The following is a 19,366-nucleotide window of genomic DNA, read 5'->3' on the forward strand; positions in this document are numbered from 1 at the left end:
GGCCCAACTAGCTCGATGGTCCAGCAGCCCATCAACTCTGGGGATAGCGCGCGCCGCGCCCAGTCCCGGCCAACGGCCACGCGTCCGACACGTCCTCACGGCGGCGGCGCGGCACTCGTTCTGCGGTCAGAGCGTGGCATAGGCGATAAGCCCCGCACGCCGCGGCACCGTACCGGGATGGGCGCCATGGGCATCGTCGTCAGAGCGTGCGCGCCTCCCGCTCCCGCCGCGGCGGCTCCGTCCGGCTCCAGGGAGGCTGCCCAGGCCCAGCGGAGGAGCAAGCCCTCGAGGACCGGCCGCGTGCTCGTGCTCGGAGGCACCGGCCGCGTCGGGGGATCCACGGCCACCGCGCTCTCCAAACTCCGCCCCGACCTCGGCATCCTCGTCGGTGGCAGGAACCGGTAGGACCAGGTCCAGCAGAGAGTAGACTTTTATGTCGAGGCTGAATCGATGCCACTTACAGGTGCTGTCCCGTTTTGATTTGATTTGCCAGGGAGAAAGGCGAGTCCGTTGCAGCTAAGCTTGGGGGCCAGTCCGAGTTCGTCCAGGTCGACACCCGCGACGCAGGCATGTTGGAGGAAGCGCTGCAGGGTCAGTACCAGTAATGCTAATGCAATGCAAACATCCTGCTTATTATGCTGTGACTACTGGCTAGAGCAAGCTAGAGTATGTTAATTGATGATGCAGTACAGCTTCACATTGGCAGCAAATGCCCCAAAGCCCCTGCCAAAGCCCAAACAACGCTTTGCTAGCTAGCTCTCCTGATGTTTGAGCCCCCTAAGCAGTGAAATAGATGTTTAATTTTGCTCCAGGATGAGCTTAACATAAATACCTGGAATTTTTCTCTTGCGCCAGGTGTGGATTTGGTTGTCCATACTGCTGGACCCTTCCAGAGGGCGGAGGAGTGCACCGTGTTGCAGGCGGCGATATCTACTAAGGTAGAATAGAAGCACTCCATGCTTCAGTCTCAATTCATTTTTTTTTGGGTGGCGAGCTACTTAATTGAAAATGCTGTTGGCACATTTGGAACTTTATCCGGAACAGACACCATATATTGATGTCTGCGATGACACGGACTATTCTTGGAGAGCAAAAGGCTTCCATGAGCAAGCAAAAGCTGCTGGTGTTCCAGCTATTACTACTGCTGGCATATATCCAGGAGTTAGCAATGGTAATTAGTGTATCTTCTTTTTTTAGACTTTAGAACTCAATTTTCCTTGAGTTTTCTTGTTCTTTTGATGAATTCCTCAACCACATCTTTTCTCACACAATAATCTTGATAAGTAATATGATACTCCACAATAGTTTTCAAATGGATGCACAAGATGCGATGGTAAGCTAGCATCAAGAGTTGAAACGAGGAAAATTTTTGTGTGATCACCAAATACATCGATGTCATGTATAGTATGACCAAAGCTAAAACACATAAAAGAAATATAATCTACAAAAAAAGAACATCTATTGACAAATGAAATACTCCGTCTGTGCACAACAATGACATAGCAGAGTCTCGAAGAAACATCGTGTACTGCTGTTTCTATCACATTCTGTCAGTAAAATCTACAGGAATAATATTAAGAAAGTATTTTTTATGCCCACCATATTAGTATGACTTTCACTCTGTCGAGCAAAATACATTTGCTCATATTAGTGGTCAAGTTAAGAACATTTGACTACACATTTTCAAAAAGGCTCACATTTATGCAGAGGATTGGAGTATCGTTTAATTGCCTTAACTTTAAATAGCTCTATCCTTGCCAAACTGTAGAAGGAACTTAATTGCACAGCCTTCTTTTCCTGGACAGAATCTGATGCAAATCAGACTGAACCACAACATTTGGTCTGCATAGATGGTGGTGCTTTAGTTAAGTATAATAGAAGGGGCTATCTAGAAGAGATGAATATCTTGATCTTTGAGTCCTTATTGGTGTATTGTATTCTTCTCTGGTGACAGTGATGGCTGCTGAGCTTGTGCATGCTGCCAGAAGTGAAAATGGCGAACCTGAAAGACTAAGGTTAGAGTTCTTTGTTGTCTAGAACAGGAAATGCCAAAATATTCATTCAGTCTACAGTAAGGGCTCTATTTGGTTTTCTGTTGGCATGTAGTAGTTAAATTGCTATTCCCCATGATGTGTTTTCTCTCCTAGCTAGACTGAGAGTGTTCCTGTTAGCTTAAAAGCACCTGCATAATAGCTGTCGCGTCAAACTGTTTCATCAATGTTTACTTGATCTATGAAGCTAGTAATTAGTGTTTTTGAACATCCATGCATATTCCATATGTTGCTAAACCCCTCTTTTAGATTCTTCTACTATACTGCAGGTACTGGTGGTGCTGGTCCAACAATATTGGCAACAAGTTTTCTGCTTCTTGGGGAGGATGTAATTGCATATAACAAGGGTACTTCCAGCTTATGCACTAGTGCTATTGCACCTATGGAGTTCCTCACTGCAAGGGAAAATTATACGTCATTCTTATTTTTATTACTAATTCAGGAGAAGAAATCAAATTAAAGCCCTATAGTGGAGCTCTGAACATTGATTTCGGAAAGGGGGTCAGAAAGAAAAATGTCTACTTATTGTAAGCACTTGGGCCAATGTTTACCTTTCCATATCTTATAATTGACAAAGTTACAAAACTGAAATATAATATAGCCAAAAAGGAAGCTAATAAATTTCACATTGTGTTACCTACTCCAGGAATTTGCCTGAAGTGAAGAGTGCTTTTAAGATATTAGGTGTGCCAACTGTTAGTGCTCGATTTGGTACCGCTCCTTTCTTCTGGAATTGGGGAATGCAGGCTTTCACAAACTTTTTACCTGTTGTATGTATTTTTCCTTGGTTTATGCTTATACAAAGTAATTTCATTTCGGCCTGCTTAGTTATAGTTGCTATTATTAATACTGTAGTGATTAAATTTATAGTTGCAAACAGGCATTACCAATTTTCATTCTGCAATTATAGCATTTAATCGGTAGTTCCTGTATTACAATTAAACCAAATGGTTTGCTGTGGACTGGAATCCAGAACATATACAAGAATACATGATACTATTCAATTTTCAGTTCGCATTAATCTGACCTGAATCTTGGTCCTCTTCAGGAGTTCTTGAGGGATAGAAATAAGGTTCAGAAGTTGGTTCAGTCTGTTGATCCTTTGGTTCGAGCCGTTGATGGTATCGCAGGAGAGCGTGTCTCTATGAGAGTAAGTTCTTTACCTGTGTCAAGAGTAGTGCTGGACTACAAATGGCCATTGCCTAATCAAAATGTTTTCGTTTCTGTAGGTAGACTTGGACTGTTCAAATGGCCGGAATACTATTGGATTATTTACTCATAAAAAGCTATCTGTGTAAGTACGGAGCATAAGAAAATTGAAACATCCTCGAGCAATATCTAACTGATGTTTAATATTTCCAATTCTTAACTTTTTAACTCTCTGATTATTTAAAAATATGAAGCTCTACATTAACTTTCCAAACCACAACATATTCTATATTGATTGTTTCCTTTCCTTTACAAAATTTTCTTATGAAAACGATCTGTTTCTATAAAACTGGGAGCATATCTACTGCTTCAGTTTTTTCTTTTCTTTGCATTCCATTATAAATTATAATGTATTGTTAGATTTAAGTTTCTAGCCAGACATCACTATATTGCTCAGGAATTCAGAGTGAAAATTGGCGAAGTAGTTACTATATGGTTCATTTGAGAACTTCTGGTGTGCTCTTAAGTTTTCTTACTGGGTGACCAGAATTACTAGAAATACTCTCTGGACTGCATCTAAGCATATTCTAGATCAAAATTGACAGATCGGTGGGCTTTGCGACAGCTGCATTTGCTTTAGCAGTTCTTGAGGGCAACACACAACCAGGAGTTTGGTTTCCAGAAGAGGTGAGTAATCCTTCCTTAGAATAAACAAATGAAAAAAAAAGTTAACATAAGACCTCATTTCCCAAACTAAACTACCTCAATTTGTTATAATGCAGCCAGAGGGAATACCGATAGAAGCAAGGAAGCTGCTTCTTGAGCGTGCATCTCAAGGGACAAGTAACTTCGTGATGAACAAGTGATTTCTCTTTCCCCAACCTAAAACACATTATATGTTGTCCCAATTCATGTTATGTTTCAGCTAAACATGCTCATCCACTTCAATTGACAGGCCTTCCTGGATGGTAGAAACTGATCCAAAGGAAGTCGGCCTAGGAATTTATGTGTGAGAAGATTGACTTTACTTAAATTCTTGGGTGCTTGACAAAGGCAACTAAATCTTGGGAGTAATTTTCTGTCCGAGAGAAGTTGAATGCGACAGCCATCAGCGTGTTCAAGTCCCCAGTCCCCAGATTGAGCGTGATGTTTTGTATCGGTTGGACTATTTTACTTTTGAAAGGGTCTGTACATGAACGATGATGGTTATAAGGAAAAAGAATACAGGTCCATAGAACAATTTTGTGCACCACACAGGTGAAAAACTTGTAACATTTTAAATATGTATTCAGATTACACGCTTAAAAGGTAATACACATCCAAGGTTTTAAGATGGTTGACTTAAGACAACATTAAGTGTCACTTGGGAGTAATTGATATCTAGTTATAACATTATTTAGCTAGGAGATCATTTCCTCGTAGGAAGCTTCACAGTGTTATAAAACTGAATGTCACGAGATCTAATTAACAAGAAAAGTAGACAAACACAAACTGAATCTCACATTATTAATATGATTTTTATGTATACAGCTCATTTGAAGCTCAACTGTACTACTCAGAATTACGCAGTTACATAATGATGTGAGATGCCATCTGCGTTGCGTTGCATCTAAGCATGTCAGAGTGAATTTTTGCAGATCGGTCGGCTATGCAGCGACTGATTTTGCTTTACCGATTCTTGAGGAAACACGCAGCCAAGTGTCTGGTTTACAGAAGAGGTGAGTGGTGCATTTTGCGTAAGACAGGGAAAACTGAAGAGTTAACAGAGGAATTTTCGTTCTTCATCTTGCATATTGGAGGAATTTACAATTGGCAAAAGTTGTCAAGAAAAAAAATGAATACGACAGCAAACTGCAGGTTCAAGACTCCCATGGTTTGTATGCTCACCTGCACTGTTTTGCTTCGGGAATGTTTGTGCACAAAAGATGACAATAGGCACCAAGTTGACAGCTGGGTTGACAGTGGACACCCATCAAAGTGATTCTGTAAAACCTCTGCTCCTTTTGCTGTCCTAAAACAGAGAGCATAGCACAGGTTGTGTGGTTGTTGGAATCATAAGTTAAAATCCCAATGACTACTCGCATAGCCATATTTCCCCGTTCTGGTATTTACATGTATTCCATACTCTTGCAATCTATCCAGAAATACATTTTAGTGGGATAGACCTCCAGGCCCCAATTATCGAGACCCATACAGTGAGGTCAAGATGTTTTGCTTGTCCCAAGATGCTCTGTATGCCTATACAACGCGGAGAGAACCGACTATACTTTGTTAGCATCATTTCACTACTTCACATCTGAATTTTATCGCACGCCAAACAGACTGGTGCCTAGCAATTCTTGTCCAAAAATGGTCTACATTGCCATTGATGTTGCTGGAAACACCCTGTCCAGTAGGGTATAAACACCTCCACCAAGTAGAAATGCGCCACTGGCAGGAAAATGCTACTATGTTAGATCCAGACATATCTCTATAGAAGGAAATATAATATTTTAAGGACCATTTGATATTTGATAATGATTTCAACTTTAGACAACATATTTTTGACAAACAGACAAGTTCAGTAGTTTGGAAAGACATTGACATATGTTGTAAAAAAAAACTACAATAGTAACAAAAAAACTACAATAGTAACATATATGCCATTTGATGTTTTTTCTTTTCTTTTGGCAGCCAATATATGTACCTAAAGTCCAAGAGCTACAAATCTTTCTAAGCTAAACAATTTGATGCTCATGTTCATGGGGGTGTATAATCAGAAAGTTAAATGAAAGTTTGACATATGTCTTCAATTTTAAAATCTTGACTGTAAGAACAAAATGCAAAAGGATAACTGGAACAAGATCAAACCAGTCAATTTGCAGAAAAAACAGTCAGATTTCAAGAACAAGTAGATACCTGATTGGGTTTATCCATGCGGAATATCTTCTGAATGACAACAAACTCTACAGAAGACAAACTTAATAATTAGTGGCACAAAAGTACAATAAACTATTTTGATCAATTGATCTCGTGCTATTACTATATTCTTTTTTGAGCAATTCAAAATTCCAATCTTGTTTAATAAATTTCAACTCGGTTTGAACACCCACCATGAAGTTCTCAAGAAAATAAATTAATTAATTAAATAAAAGTCAACATTCTTACCTGCAATGCTCCAGCAAAAGAAGCTGCAATAAGAAGAGGCGCAACATAGCCTGTTGTGTATGTCAACAATAAGCTTCCTCCAATAATTGGGTCCTGAAACAAGAAGCTTGAAGTTGTGGTGACCTATGCAGCACGGACACGGATACGTGTATCGGTATCGGACGGATACGGATACGCAGATACGTCATTTTTCTAAAAAACCTGATACGCGGATACGTTTTATGTGTTTTTTTTAAAAAAAAATAATAAGACATGTTAAAATTAGTAGAAGCCAATCAAACGCTCTCTGAAGCCACATCTACAATTATTTAACTGCTTCTAGACTAGTGGCTTCGTACAACAGAAGCACTGACGCAGCTTTCCATCTCCACCACTCATTCCACCGACACCAGTAAAAATCAGCACAGCTCACCACCGCTCAGTCTGTATCCTTTGCTTCCCCTGATCTCACCCCTTTCCACAGGGGAAGACAGAAATCAGGCAACAGGAACAGAACAGAGGTTGCCGTTGAAGAAGAAATGAAGCAACGAGTGACTCGATCAGGAGGGGAAGAAAGAAATTACGAAGGGAAGATCACCGGAAGTCTCCGCTGAATCGCCACCAGGAAGTGCTGGAGGTCGTTGCGGCCGCCGAGGCAGGCGGGTGGCCAGGAGGGAGGCGTTAGGCGGGCTGTGCCATTGGCGCTCGAGGGTAATGGCAGGAAGCCGCGCGTCGGGCGGTGGCACTCGTGCTGCTGTGCATCCGAGCGGGTGGTAGCACTTCCGGGCGGAAGGTGCGGTCAGTCACTCAGCCCTCGCGCGTGCAAGTGGGCAGAGGCGCATCAGGCGGCGGCGCTCGTGCAGCCAGGCGTCTGTGGCGGAAGGCGGATACGTATCGTCATTCATCAAATCGCGTGGATACGTATCAGAGGAAGTATCGGATTTTTTCTGCAATTATTTTTTTCCCGATACTTCACGGATACGTATTCGTCGCGTATCCCAAGTGTATCCGTATCGGATACGTATCCGATACGGGGTACGTGGCCTACCTCACGTATCCGTGTAACGTAGGTGGTGACAGGAATTCGTAATCATCTTGGGAAAAAAACATAAGCTAGGAGAGCATGTCATCTAAAATAAAGTACTGCAGGATAGAATATAATTATTAATTCCTGATTAATCTAAAGCTCATGATAAAACTCTAATAAAATGTTCTTAATGTGTTGGATTTTAAACAATTGTAATAAACTATTGACTACTGAGGTAATTATCATACTCTTGAAGTGGCAACATATCCCAGAAGGGTAGCAAGAACAGGTGTGCTGCAAGGTGATGCTGCCAATGCAAATGTAAGACCAGCAAGGTATGCTTGTACACCTGGCAATAATGCAACATAAGTTAAAAAAATATTCATGAACAAAGAGAAACATAGTGATATAGAGATTAGTATTTTAATAAGGAAAATAAAAATGATGTGAGGAGGTATCACCTGAAGGGAGGTTAGCTGCAGCAGCTCGAGGGTCAAAATCGCTGAAAAATGAGGGAAGTTGCAATTCAAGTACCTGTTAAGGACAGAAAATAAACAGCTTAGGGCAGAACATTTGATAATGCAGTTACATGTACTTTTACAGGAGCAAGCAGGAATACGATTTTCATAAGAACGAACTATCACAAAAATTGGTTTGTACTTCTACAGGAGTATTTATAATGAGAAACCAAGAAATACAGGGATTAAATCAGCTCTTAACTTAAGGAAATAAGGTAGGAGGAAATTCTGTTTGGCATGCTCCAGTCTATATATGTAATTTTCGTTTCATGTGTTTTACCTCCAGAAGGTTCAATCCCATGATGATGGCCAAACCAGAAGCAGCCACTGGGAGCCCTTGTCCTACCTGACCATAAGCCTTTCCAGCAAAAGAAGCAGCAACACCAAGAATAGCTAAGGTTGTTGCTAGTCCTAGTGAAAATGCAATTGAATTCCCAACAACCTAATAGATAGAAAAGCCAAGTCAATGCATGTATCAAGGGAAGCCCCCAGCTAGAACTATCAAGTTTTCAACATTATTAATAGCCTTAATTAGCCAAGTAAGTCCTTCAGTTTCTAACAGATAAATAGCAATATATTCTAGTTTTTCCATGGCATAAAGAAATAAAATTTGTCCACTCATCTTAAATTACCTCTGATCGGCCTTTCCCTGAGCCAAATGCACCTAGATGTTTATGAAGAAAGCACTGGATCAGAGTAATCAATGATGATCAATTCTGGCCATTCCAACAATCATCTCAAATAAAGCAATATACTTACCTATATATCCTAGAGTTAATGGTAGAACACTGAGTGTACAAGGAGATAAACTAGTTACAAGTCCAGCACCAAAAATAACTGCCAAGCTGGAGAACCAAAGGTAAAGGTTAGTAAGACATAAAAAGATATGGGCAGTAACATAGAAAAGAAAACTTACGTGATAGAACTGTGTACAAGAAAACAAAAACAAAACAGACCTAGAGAAACTAAGAGCAGACAACTGATCTTGGACAGCCTCGTTAGCCTGCTGCCCAGCTGAAAACAGCAAACCCCCAAACCAATCTCCAATGCCAAGGTCAGCCAAGACGAGTCCTGCCGATCCGTGCTGATGAGAAACAGGCCGTTTGCAGGAATTAACGAGAAATCAATTAACAATTGTAGTGATAGTCTAATATATTTTTGAAAACACTTAAGCACATGTTCTTTTTTGAAAGCAAAGGCACGCTGAAAAGTGAAAAGGGAACTAATTTTGAAAGCACTTAAGCACATGCTCTTTTTTGTGTGTGTGAGGAAAGCACATGATATTTTCCTCACCAAGGCCAAGGGATCCCATAGCTCGGCGGCATTTGCGGCGCCAGCGGCGACCAGACTCCCCACTGCAATCCACCAGACAGCACACTCATGTCAGTCACAGCTCACAGGCATTTCGTCGAACGGACCGCCCGCGCAAGCAATCATTTCAGGAACAAGGAAGAAGCTCGGAGCTACCGGCCACGGAAGCCAGAACCATGGGGCGCGAGCACGAGAGCCTCGCCGCTGCCTCCGGTTTGTTGACTCTACGAACCACTACCGCTACATGGGAAAACAGAAACATGAGAAATCAGGGACAGGCGGAATCAGTTAAACTGCGGGGCGGGCAAGCGAGCGCGGGGACAGGCGCGCGCGTACCAGGAGAGGAAGAGGGATCCACATCAGCAGAAGCAGCCGCTGCCTGGGTTGGCAGACGCGGGCGGCGCGAGCGGCTCACGGCGACGGGGCGCGCGGCCATGGCGATGGAGAGCATGGTGGAGCGGCCGAGTGGAGGAGCGACGGCCAACGACGACGAGAGAGTGTGGAGGACTGAGGAGTCGTCGAAGACTCGAAGTGGTGGTGGTGACACTGACACGAACGCAAAGATATTCCTGGGCCCAGTGATGATGGGCCTGGACTGGATCCGAACTAAACCTGACAGACCATGGGTGTGGACGGCGGCCCAAATGCGTCCAAAGCCCAGACGGCGCCGAAAAAAATCTGCGAGGATTTCCATATAGACACCTAACATGTATACTATTTATATGACATGGATTTATGCATAAAAATCCAATACATAGAAGTAGTTGAAAAAATTATATAAATTTAAGAAGATCATAACTCTCTCAGATATTTAGATGATTGCACGTCAACAAGTGTTATCAATTCACGACATGTGCTTATGGCCACTCCATAAGAACTCCGTGTAAATCTTTTTTTTCCCAACAGCACAACGCATGCTTCAGAGTTGAGTTAGACTACTGTATTTGTCAGTATCTTTACTTAATAAATAATAATATAATAAATAATTATTACTATTAAGTTATTGATATTGAATACTGAACGAATATAGATATTGATTGCAGTAATGACTATGTAGATTGATACAGTGAATGTTATATGGATGCGAAGGCATGCTATTCTAGAGCCCGAACATGTATTGAAATATTTGAATTCATAAATCTTATTTGGTTAGATGTTTTTGTATAATTAATTAAAAACCAATGCTTTATAAAATCGCTAAATAAAATAGCTTTCGCTATATCTCATTATAACTTTTGAAGAATGTTGTTACTAGATGTGGTTAGAGCATATTCAAATGTCTCTTTTAAACTCACTCTTTAAATCATTATTTGAAAAGCCATTTGAATAAAAAATATTCTATATATCTATTTACCCTCCACAACTCTGTTATATGTCTTGTACACATTCTAAATCAAATTAGAATGTCTATTAGAAGACGTTCTCAGTGTTTAGCTAGTAAGAAAATCAAATTAGAAGATAACAATGTTTAAAGATCTAATTAAAGAACACGTTGAAAATGTCTATTCTTATCAACTAGAAAGAGTATAAAGAATCACTGGAGCTGTTCCTGGCCAGTGATTTAGGGCGGGTTTAGATCCAATGCCTAATTGCTTGCTAGCTAAAAATTAACTCAATTAGTTTTTGTAAATTTAAATGGGAGGACTAATAGGTAAGCTAGCTTTTTATATAAGTCTTTAGCTAATTGTTAGCTAACTAAAAAGTTAACCATAGCTAATTTAAAAATTTTTTAGTCCATCTGGCAACTAGTCTGTGTATCAAACGTGCCCTTCAACATCTAAGAAGTACAGTAGAATCCAAACGCTTCAATGTCGTATAATCTAGCATAATAAGGACCGAGATTGGACTAACAATGTCGAGTACTCCTATATATATTGCCATTATAAGATTATCTCCAATAAAAACATCTAAAATACAAGATACATTCGTTCTTTGAGTAGCGCTACGAGTAAAAGGTTCAATACATATTCGATATCTTCTACAACAATAAAATCTAAAAGAAAATTATTTCTATAAATAGGTTTACAGCAGAAATGATGTCTCTTATATAGATATTCTGTTGAATACTGATTTTAGATGTGTTTGTATTCATTTTGGCTTTGGGTGCCCGTATCTCGTTGGAGACGGTCTAATTCTAATTTCTAGCCCGTCTCTTCTTCTTCCTCGTGCGGTCGTGCGCCCCCGGTCAGGCACAGTCGCCGGCGCAGGCGGCGGTACACCTCTACGATCTCGCGGCGCGCTGGATTCGCAGCCTCGCATCGTGAGCGTCCTGTTTGGGAGCTCCGGCGAATCGTTTGGGTTGCGGACTGGGTCCTCCTCCTCGTCCCCCTCCCGATGGGGGGCTGGAACCGGTCGCGGCATGTGAGGTGGCACCGCGACCGCGCGCGCCGGCCTCCGCTCCCTCCGCCTGATTACGGTACGGACGGTACATCTCCCTCGTTCCTCGATTTGGGTGATGCTAGCCCGTAATCTCTTTGGGTAGGATTGGATTCAAATTTGTTTCGTCTAGTTAGGTTCTTGGTAATTCTAGTTGAACAGAGATTTAGTGACTCCGTCATTAATTCGAGCTTAGAATCAGAGTTATTGATGCAAATGGTCTGCTGTCTGAAGATTTCTCGTGTTGTACATTTTTCTTACTTTGCGAAATGTTATACTGAAATGTCAGAAGAGAAAATGCTTGTAGCTTTGGAAAATGCACCTGTTGGAGATAGCCATTCCAATTTGTATATTTGGGGGAATGGAAGTAGGGAGGTTACTGCAATTGCAAGTGTGCAAGTTTTAGTAATTGCAGATGATTTTTCCAGCCACTGTCTGTACAGTATCATCAGTTCCAACAAGAATAGGGATTCGATTAGTAATGAAAGGAATTTAACAAATTAGTATTTTAAATGAAGATACTTAGTATTTCAAATTAGAGTATCCAAAATGCTGTGGGGTGTTGGTTTAAATGTTTTGAATTTTATCCTGAGCTGTAGCTGGTACAATATTGACGGTTCCTTTTGGTGACGTAGCTGCTTACCTTTAGAGAGAATGCTGCCATTTTTTCATAATCTTCATCCAAAATTCTGTATGTACAAGTTTCTTTATCCCAGCTCGAATGCCATACGCTGGCATGGCATTGTGAGCTTGGCTTATGAGTTATGAAAGAACCACATCACAGCTTGAGGTTTTACGTCAAACATTACAGCTTGAGGTCTATTAGCTTGTAATCCTAGAAAGTTGGGTTATGTAGATAAGATGAAACGGTATCTAGAGTTAGCTTTATCCTTTAGACCTTTAGGGATATGGTTTTGTAATAGAGTTAGTGTTTTGCTTATCATTCTCATTACTGGTGATATATTCCTAGGGTACAAATCAAAAAAGAAAAGGTGAAAGTATATAAAAAGAAAAATTGTGGGGAGTACTCTTGCCATCACCAGTGAGCTAGTTTTGCAGTTGCCAAGCAAGCTTCTTTATTTGAATTCTAATATCAGTTTCATATACACAGGACAGGAGCACTGCTCAGTCCCATTATGGGAAAGGGAATTCTGCAGTTATGTTGGCAACATTTCTTGGCAAAGGTTCTGCGAAAACAAGCGATATATTTCAGTATGTAATATCCTTGAGCACTGGGATGATTCAGGAGCCTTTGAGAATTTTCAGAATTCAAAGGCAAGATTCTGGGCTCACTATCATGGCCAACCTTCTGATATTTCTTTGCCAGACCCTGATATGTACATTGACAAGGTCGACCATCGCTGCAAAGTTGACCCTGAGTTGGTAGCTGACCTGGATAAGGTACGGGTACCATTTGAAGTGGATAATAATTCTGGCCTGGCTACTGGATCGACCAATGCCAGGGCAGATAAGAACCAGTGCGGAAACTGGGATATCTATGTAGAAAAACCATCTGAAGTCAATAGGTGGGACTGGGAGGCTAACTCAAAACCCGACTTGAGTTGGGGAGTGAAGAATGAATCTTCCAGTATATGGGGTAAGAGCAACTCAGGTTGGGGTGATGCTCTGGAGAAACGCAATTGGCGTGGCTCGAGCAATGACCATTACTCATCAAACAATAGAAATAGCGACTTTTATGGTGGATCCAACAATAGATACCAGCAGGAGGATCCAAGTCACACATCTGGAAGGAAACGGAACAGCGGAGAGTACTTCCAGCAGAGGAACAACAAGCATAGGAGACAGGATGAGCGTTGCCAAAGAAGCAGTTGGCAGGATCACAGGGGAAGAAATGATGAATGGCGTCCATGGCACTAGATGACTTGCAAAAATGGTTATTAGGGAAGAAGTGGCTCTTCATTTTGCGCCAAAATCGTGAAGGCCTTGTTCTGTTCGGTGGGGATTGGATGGGATTGAGGGGGATTTTATCCTCTACAAGTCAAAATCCCCCTCAATCCCCTTTGATCCCCTCCAATCTGCTTGGATTGCTGATTGACTGAACAAGTCTGAAGAAATTTTGGTGAAAGACCAGTAGGTTGTAGCTTTTGTTTTGACAGTTGCTGGGCTACTGGCAAAGTGGTGCCTGTAATGTGATGTTTTTCTTTTGTTGTTATGGGAGCATGGCTGCTAGCTTGTTACCATTTCAGTGCAAAGAAATGTTCTCCACCTGGTTGTACTTCTCCATTAACACAGTGGGTTACAATTCACAAAGTTTAGAGATCTGCCAATACAATTCGCATATTCTGAAATGTACCATTATAAATTTCTGTTTCCCTCAGCAATGCCATTTTCTACGTCTTCCAGCTGCTTGGGCCCACTGTCAGGCGTATGTGTACTGTATGTCTTTCCGTATGGATGTTTTTGCCCCTGTTCCATTGTGAAAGGAGCCTGCGCCCGTGGCCCTAGCTCGCACTCTCTTCTTCCTCTCGCTCACTCGGTCTCTCTTCTTCCCCGCCCTCACAAATTGGCAGAGATGTGGAGATTTTGGCCACTTTGCAAAAACTTGCAAACTGGCAGAGATTGGAGAAGATGGTGAGAGAGCTCCACCTAGGAACAAGGCTAACAAAAGGTACCCTTCTGTCCACTAAATTACATCACCTGTTTTTTACTACAATATATATAATGTTACCTTCACAATGTAGGAAAGAAGCTCCAACAGAGGAAGCTGGTCCCTCCCAAGCCAAGAAAAAGATAGTTCAGAAGAAGAAGGGCACCCCCAAAGAAGACGGCACCCATCAAGAAGAAGCTGAAGAAGGCTACAACCAACCCACCTACTACATTTGTTAGTACTTAGTAGCATCAGGAGGCTGGTCTATGAAGACTAGAGCCTGTGAGCAGCTTATGATCTGCTTTTGTAATAAATTTAGAATTTGTATGCTGGTATGATCTGCTTTTGTGAGATGTGGCTTTGGATCCTAGTAGTTGGTATGCTGGAACCTAGTGGTTGTGAACCAAGGGTGTTAAGAACTTCTGTACTGATATGTTGTTGCTCAGTTCTATCAATGAAATGACAGATATGGTCTAAGTTTGTGATTCCAACTTGTGATAGCCAATATGGCATATACATGGTACATGTTCTGTATTTCAACTTCTGATGGCCTATATGACATATATATCTGTTGGAACAAACAATAGCATTTCAACAGAACACAAGATGTGAATTGATACCATCAGAACACACATTCATTTCACCTTTCCCTTCAATTTTATGGTAACATACACCCACACAGACACACATCAGCCATCCAACACACACATTATTAGCTGTTCACTTCCACCTACCAGCAACAACGACACTAATCAGGACACCTACAAAGCCTACACATACACACATTAGCCGTTCACTTCCACCTACCAGCAACAAAGAGAGCAATCAGGACACCTACAAAGCCTACAAACACAGGCGCTACAACTGAAGAATCAAGCACAATCTGCAACTTCCTCGTGTCCAGTTCAGGCTTCAGTTCAGGATTCAGTCCAGGCTTCAGTTCAGCACGTTGCACCTTCAGTTTCCAAAGCTCAGCTACAACAGTATCCAGTGTTTGCTTGACCTCTTGCAATTCTTCCTTCAATTCGGCGTAACAATCACCTGATGCATCCTTTCCCGTCTGCAACCGGCGTTCCTGTGCTTCCAAGGCCTCATACTCCAACTCAGAGCGGATGAAGCCATAGGTAGTAGGATCACCCTGCATTCAAAATAGAGTGCGTCAATCAGAGTAGCATCGAGACACAGTGAGGCCGACAATGTCAAGAATCCTAACCTTTATGTTGTACGGGCACTTGACGTACCACTCGTCCTTTGTCGCTAGTTGCTTGCTCTGGATCCGAACCAAAGGAACATGGCAAAAGGAGCACTCCCTTCTGCCGCTGGCCGTCGCGCTCGAGCCCGTCGAAGTTAGCTTCATTGGGCTTCCAGTCCACTTCCCGACTTCCCGGCTATGGCTTCAAAAGCTAGGCGCGGACAAGGAGCAGAGCCTCAAGCTCAGCACCAGCCGTAGCTCGCCGTGGTAGTCGGATCCGGCGAGGGCTATAGTCTAGGGTTAGGGTTCTCCAAGGCCGGAGAAGAGCGCGGGTGGGGAAGAAGAGAGACAAAGTGAGCGAGGGTATGAGGAGGGTATGGGGCCAGGTGGAGATTTAACTTTTTACCATTATAAGAATCGCCACCTCCTGAGATCTCACTTCAATGGATGGCAATACGATTTTAGCCGCAACGGAGAGAAGAGATATAGAAATGCCACATTTGCACTCGTGACACGACAGCGCGTGAGTCCACATCGGATCCGAGGCAGCAAGGGGTGGCAAATGACCACGGCTGCCCCTGCCCTCTGCTGCTAACCCAGGCGGGCACTCAGTCACCTCGCCCGGCCCATTTCCCCGCTCGTTCTTCGTCTTCCCGGTCTCGCCGTAGCCCTCCGCCGCCGCCGCCTTCCTCTCCCTCCTTCCTCTCCCAACTTTCTCGATGGATTAAAGGTACGTGTGGACTGCCATTGTCGCCATCCCGCTCATTTTATTGCACTGGTTTTGATGGGATTGTAGGTTAGGTTAGGGTTCCTACCAGTGATGGTGAAATTGTTCGCCTTCCTTGCTTCGTAGGCCATTGATGTAGTGGCTTCTGTTGCAGTGGAGATTGAAGGAGATGCAATGGATTGGAGTGGTTGCCCTATTTGGTAAGTTAAACTTCAGTGCACTTCATCCTCACTTTGATTCTAGATTGGGAAGATGGTGTGTAGTAGGATAGTGTCTAACAGTTTTATTTGTGTTTCTATTCGTTATTGTGTCAGGATTGATCCTGGCAACACATTTAGATTAGTTGTTAAGGTTTCTAAGTATGTTGCTGATGATGAGTACGGGCAAGTAGAAATATCACCGTAGGAGCATGAACTATGGCTGGATAGGACTGTGCAGTTTTCTCTGTCTAAATTTTATGATGAAATGGTCAGTAAGATAATCTGGGGACCTTCACAGAAATTGGATGTTTGGGTGGTTGACAGTGACAGTGAATCTGAATGAAAAGTTAGGAGGGATGAACATTTTGAGCAGCTAATAAAGGATAGATGGGATGACAGGGTAGCTGTGCTTGTAGTGGATGTAGTCAGCAAACATGCTCAAAGTGCCAATGCTAGCTCTGGTGCTAGGTGTGCATCTGGTGTCACTTCTGCACAAGGCAGTGCTGCTCCTGGTAATGCACAAGGCAGTGCTGCTCCTGGTAATGCACAAGGCAGTGCTGCTCCTGGTAATGCACAAGACAGTGGTGACACCGATAGCTCTCCACCTCCATCTTTGTTAGTGGAAGAAGCAGAAGAGGTTGATTGGGCTGAGTTGACTATATTGGCAGAGCCTAATGAGGATGGAGAGGCCAAGGAAGTTGCTGATGAGGACAAAGTGTATGAAGCAATGGGTTTCAAAGCAGCAGATGAAAGAGTAGATGAAGCAGCTAGGGAAGCTGTTCCTATCCCTCCATGATAGCTGAGATGCAGAGTGATATGGCAGAAGGAGCTATACCAGTTGATGATTATGTGGGTGAGGAGCCAGTGTTTGATTGGGACAGGGATAATCCAGATATGTCTGTAAGGGTTTCTTACCCTTCTATGGATGATTTCAGATTAGCTGTGAGACAACATGCAATTGTTAAGGAGTTTGAGCTTCATACTGCACACTCTGATACATCAAGGTTTAGGGGAAACTATGCTTCTCTTGGATGTTCTTGGATTATTAGAGCTAGAACCCAACACGATGGGAGTGCCAGGGTATTTTTTATAGATTTATTTTGTTTTATTTAAACTATCTGGCTGTTATGTTTATTTAGTTACTTATGTTTGGCTGTTTTGTGCATGTGTAGGTGCAAATAAATCAAGGGCAGCATAATTGTGCCTTTAGAAGTAGAGTGGTTGATAGGATGGCCTCACAAGTTTGTGTGGCAGAGAGGGCTATTCCACTACTCAAGAAGAAGCCAAGCATGGGTCCAAAGGAAAGTGCAGGAGGAGCTGCAGACCAAATACAAGATTGAGATCCCCTACCAAACTATAGTGTATGGCAGACAGAGAGCAGTCAACAAGCTTTTTGGTAAGTGGGATGACTCCTTTGATTGGTTGTATAGATTTAAGGCAGAGGTAGAGATGAGATCACTTGGTACCATAGTTGAGATAGCTACTGAAGAAGTTGATGGGAAGATTCATTTCAGTAGATTTTTTTGTTGTTTCAAGGCAACCATAGATGGTTTTAGACATGGATGTAGACCATACATTAGTATAGACTCCACAGCCCTTTAATGGGATGTGGAATGGCCACTTGCCCTCAGCCCAAGCATTAGATGGTCATAACTAGATGCATCCTTTAGCATTTGGTTTGTTTGACTCAAAAACCAAGGAAAACTGGATCTAGTTCATGGAGCAGCTTAGCAAAGCAATTGGACCTATGGACAAGTTAGTAGTATGCACTGATGCTTGCAAGGGTCTTGAGGCAGCAGTGGCTCAAGTGTGGCCTCAGTGTGAGAAGAGAGAGTGCTTTAGACATTTGTTGCCACCACTGTCCAAGAAGAAAAAACAACCAGGCAGATTGAAGAAGAGCAGGTACCTATCTCCAATTGAAAGAACTGGAAAAAGAACTAGGCAGGTAAAATGTACTGGCTGTGGTGAGTATGGCCACAGAAGTGGTAGCTGGAGGTGTGCACTGATAGGGACAAAGAAAAGGTAAATACTGAATTGTTATCTTATTTCAACAAATAAGCAACAACTATGGTGTTTATTTACAGGAAGAGGACCAAGAAGACAGCACCTAGACCAGGTAGAAAGAAGGCCAAGAAGGACCAGCCACCAACAGACCAAGGAACACCGAGGACAAGAGCAGCAATGGCTAGAGAGGCAGCTACAAAGGCAGCAAGAGAGGCTGTAGAAGTAGTAGATAAGGCTGCTGCTGCTGCAGAAGCAGCAAAACAAGCAGAGAGGCATCTCCTGGATGTGCCACCACTGGAGACAATTCCACCATCAAGCCCAAGAACACCTCCAAGCTTTGATTTACAAATTGTAAACCAGATTGAAGACATGCCTACCGATGGTGCTCCAAGGAAGATGACACCAAGGAGGAAGCAGCTGGCATCGAAGGTCAGGAAGAGTCCAGGAAAGAAGACTCCAGCAAAGAAAGGGAAGAAAAAGTGAAACACCTAAACATGTAATGTGTTTTATGTGGCCACAAGACTATGTAATGTGTGGCCTTAAGCTACTGTGATGTAAGTGGCCAAATGACTATGTAATGTGTGGCCTTAAGCTACCGTGATGTAATGTGTGGCCTTAAGCTACCTGTTATGGTTTCTATTAAGTTATATGCCACTTGAAACCCTTGTGCTACCTCTGTGAATTATGTGTGGCCTTAAGCAACCTGTTATGTGTGGCCTTAAGCTACCTCTACGAATTATGTGTCAATTCATCATTTCGGTTTTAGTCATCCATCCAGTTTCAGTCATCCATTAGTTTCATTCATCCATCCAGCCAATAAAATTATGGGGACAACATTTTTCAGTTTCATTCATCCATTACTTCATTACAGCATACATCACTACACACCCAAAGACAACACATACAACACAAGCAATGAACATGTTCATCTTCAACATCAGTTTCTCCAGCTTGAGCTCCAATTCCTTCCTCTACTGCTTGTCACCATCTGGACTCCCCACTGAAGCTTCTTCTTCCACCACCTCTGCCGAGTTCAATGGCCGAACAATGACAATGCCAAGATCCTTCAAATGCTAT

The 19,366-nt window shown here is 42.5% G+C and overlaps 3 protein-coding genes across 3 annotated transcripts; 2 read left to right on the forward strand and 1 right to left on the reverse strand.

Moving 5' to 3' along the window:
- The first annotated feature begins 71 nt into the window (after positions 1-71).
- LOC136481419 (uncharacterized) lies at positions 72-4,531 on the forward strand. Its single transcript, XM_066478767.1, has 13 exons — positions 72-401; positions 494-591; positions 856-938; positions 1,045-1,171; positions 1,955-2,015; positions 2,301-2,398; positions 2,494-2,578; positions 2,698-2,821; positions 3,100-3,201; positions 3,281-3,345; positions 3,806-3,887; positions 3,983-4,062; positions 4,156-4,531. Exons 1-13 carry the CDS (start codon positions 178-180, stop codon positions 4,211-4,213), a joined length of 1,287 nt encoding a protein of 428 aa, XP_066334864.1. The 5' UTR covers positions 72-177; the 3' UTR covers positions 4,214-4,531.
- A 688-nt stretch (positions 4,532-5,219) lies between these two features.
- Positions 5,220-9,700, reverse strand: LOC136481420 (cytochrome c-type biogenesis ccda-like chloroplastic protein 1). The gene is made up of 12 exons (XM_066478768.1): positions 9,519-9,700; positions 9,339-9,422; positions 9,165-9,226; positions 8,828-8,955; positions 8,631-8,716; positions 8,504-8,535; positions 8,152-8,313; positions 7,815-7,887; positions 7,602-7,702; positions 6,348-6,440; positions 6,099-6,145; positions 5,220-5,630 (listed from the first exon to the last, which is right to left on the reverse strand). The coding sequence occupies exons 1-12, from the start codon at positions 9,631-9,633 to the stop codon at positions 5,555-5,557; spliced, it is 1,059 nt and encodes a 352-aa protein (XP_066334865.1). The 5' UTR covers positions 9,634-9,700; the 3' UTR covers positions 5,220-5,554.
- A 1,616-nt stretch (positions 9,701-11,316) lies between these two features.
- On the forward strand, positions 11,317-13,874 carry LOC136481421 (uncharacterized). Its single transcript, XM_066478769.1, has 2 exons — positions 11,317-11,598; positions 12,670-13,874. The coding sequence occupies exons 1-2, from the start codon at positions 11,517-11,519 to the stop codon at positions 13,434-13,436; spliced, it is 849 nt and encodes a 282-aa protein (XP_066334866.1). The 5' UTR covers positions 11,317-11,516; the 3' UTR covers positions 13,437-13,874.
- The last annotated feature ends 5,492 nt before the right edge of the window (positions 13,875-19,366 follow it).

The sequence above is a fragment of the Miscanthus floridulus genome, chromosome 9, assembly GCF_019320115.1.
Source record: "Miscanthus floridulus cultivar M001 chromosome 9, ASM1932011v1, whole genome shotgun sequence".
NCBI lineage: Eukaryota > Viridiplantae > Streptophyta > Magnoliopsida > Poales > Poaceae > Miscanthus > Miscanthus floridulus.

Coding starts and splice junctions, on each gene's coding strand:
- LOC136481419 (XM_066478767.1), top strand. CDS start 178: ATGGGCGCCATGGGCATCGTCGTCAGAGCGTGCGCGCCTCCCGCTCCC. Junction 2,016..2,300: donor GGCGAACCTGAAAGACTAAG/GTTAGAGTTCTT, acceptor CCCCTCTTTTAG/ATTCTTCTACTATACTGCAG. Junction 3,346..3,805: donor ACTCATAAAAAGCTATCTGT/GTAAGTACGGAG, acceptor CAAAATTGACAG/ATCGGTGGGCTTTGCGACAG.
- LOC136481420 (XM_066478768.1), bottom strand. CDS start 9,633: ATGCTCTCCATCGCCATGGCCGCGCGCCCCGTCGCCGTGAGCCGCTCG. Junction 8,536..8,630: donor ATTAACTCTAGGATATATAG/GTAAGTATATTG, acceptor ATAAACATCTAG/GTGCATTTGGCTCAGGGAAA. Junction 7,703..7,814: donor TGCAGCTAACCTCCCTTCAG/GTGATACCTCCT, acceptor CATTATTGCCAG/GTGTACAAGCATACCTTGCT.
- LOC136481421 (XM_066478769.1), top strand. CDS start 11,517: ATGGGGGGCTGGAACCGGTCGCGGCATGTGAGGTGGCACCGCGACCGC. Junction 11,599..12,669: donor GCTCCCTCCGCCTGATTACG/GTACGGACGGTA, acceptor TCATATACACAG/GACAGGAGCACTGCTCAGTC.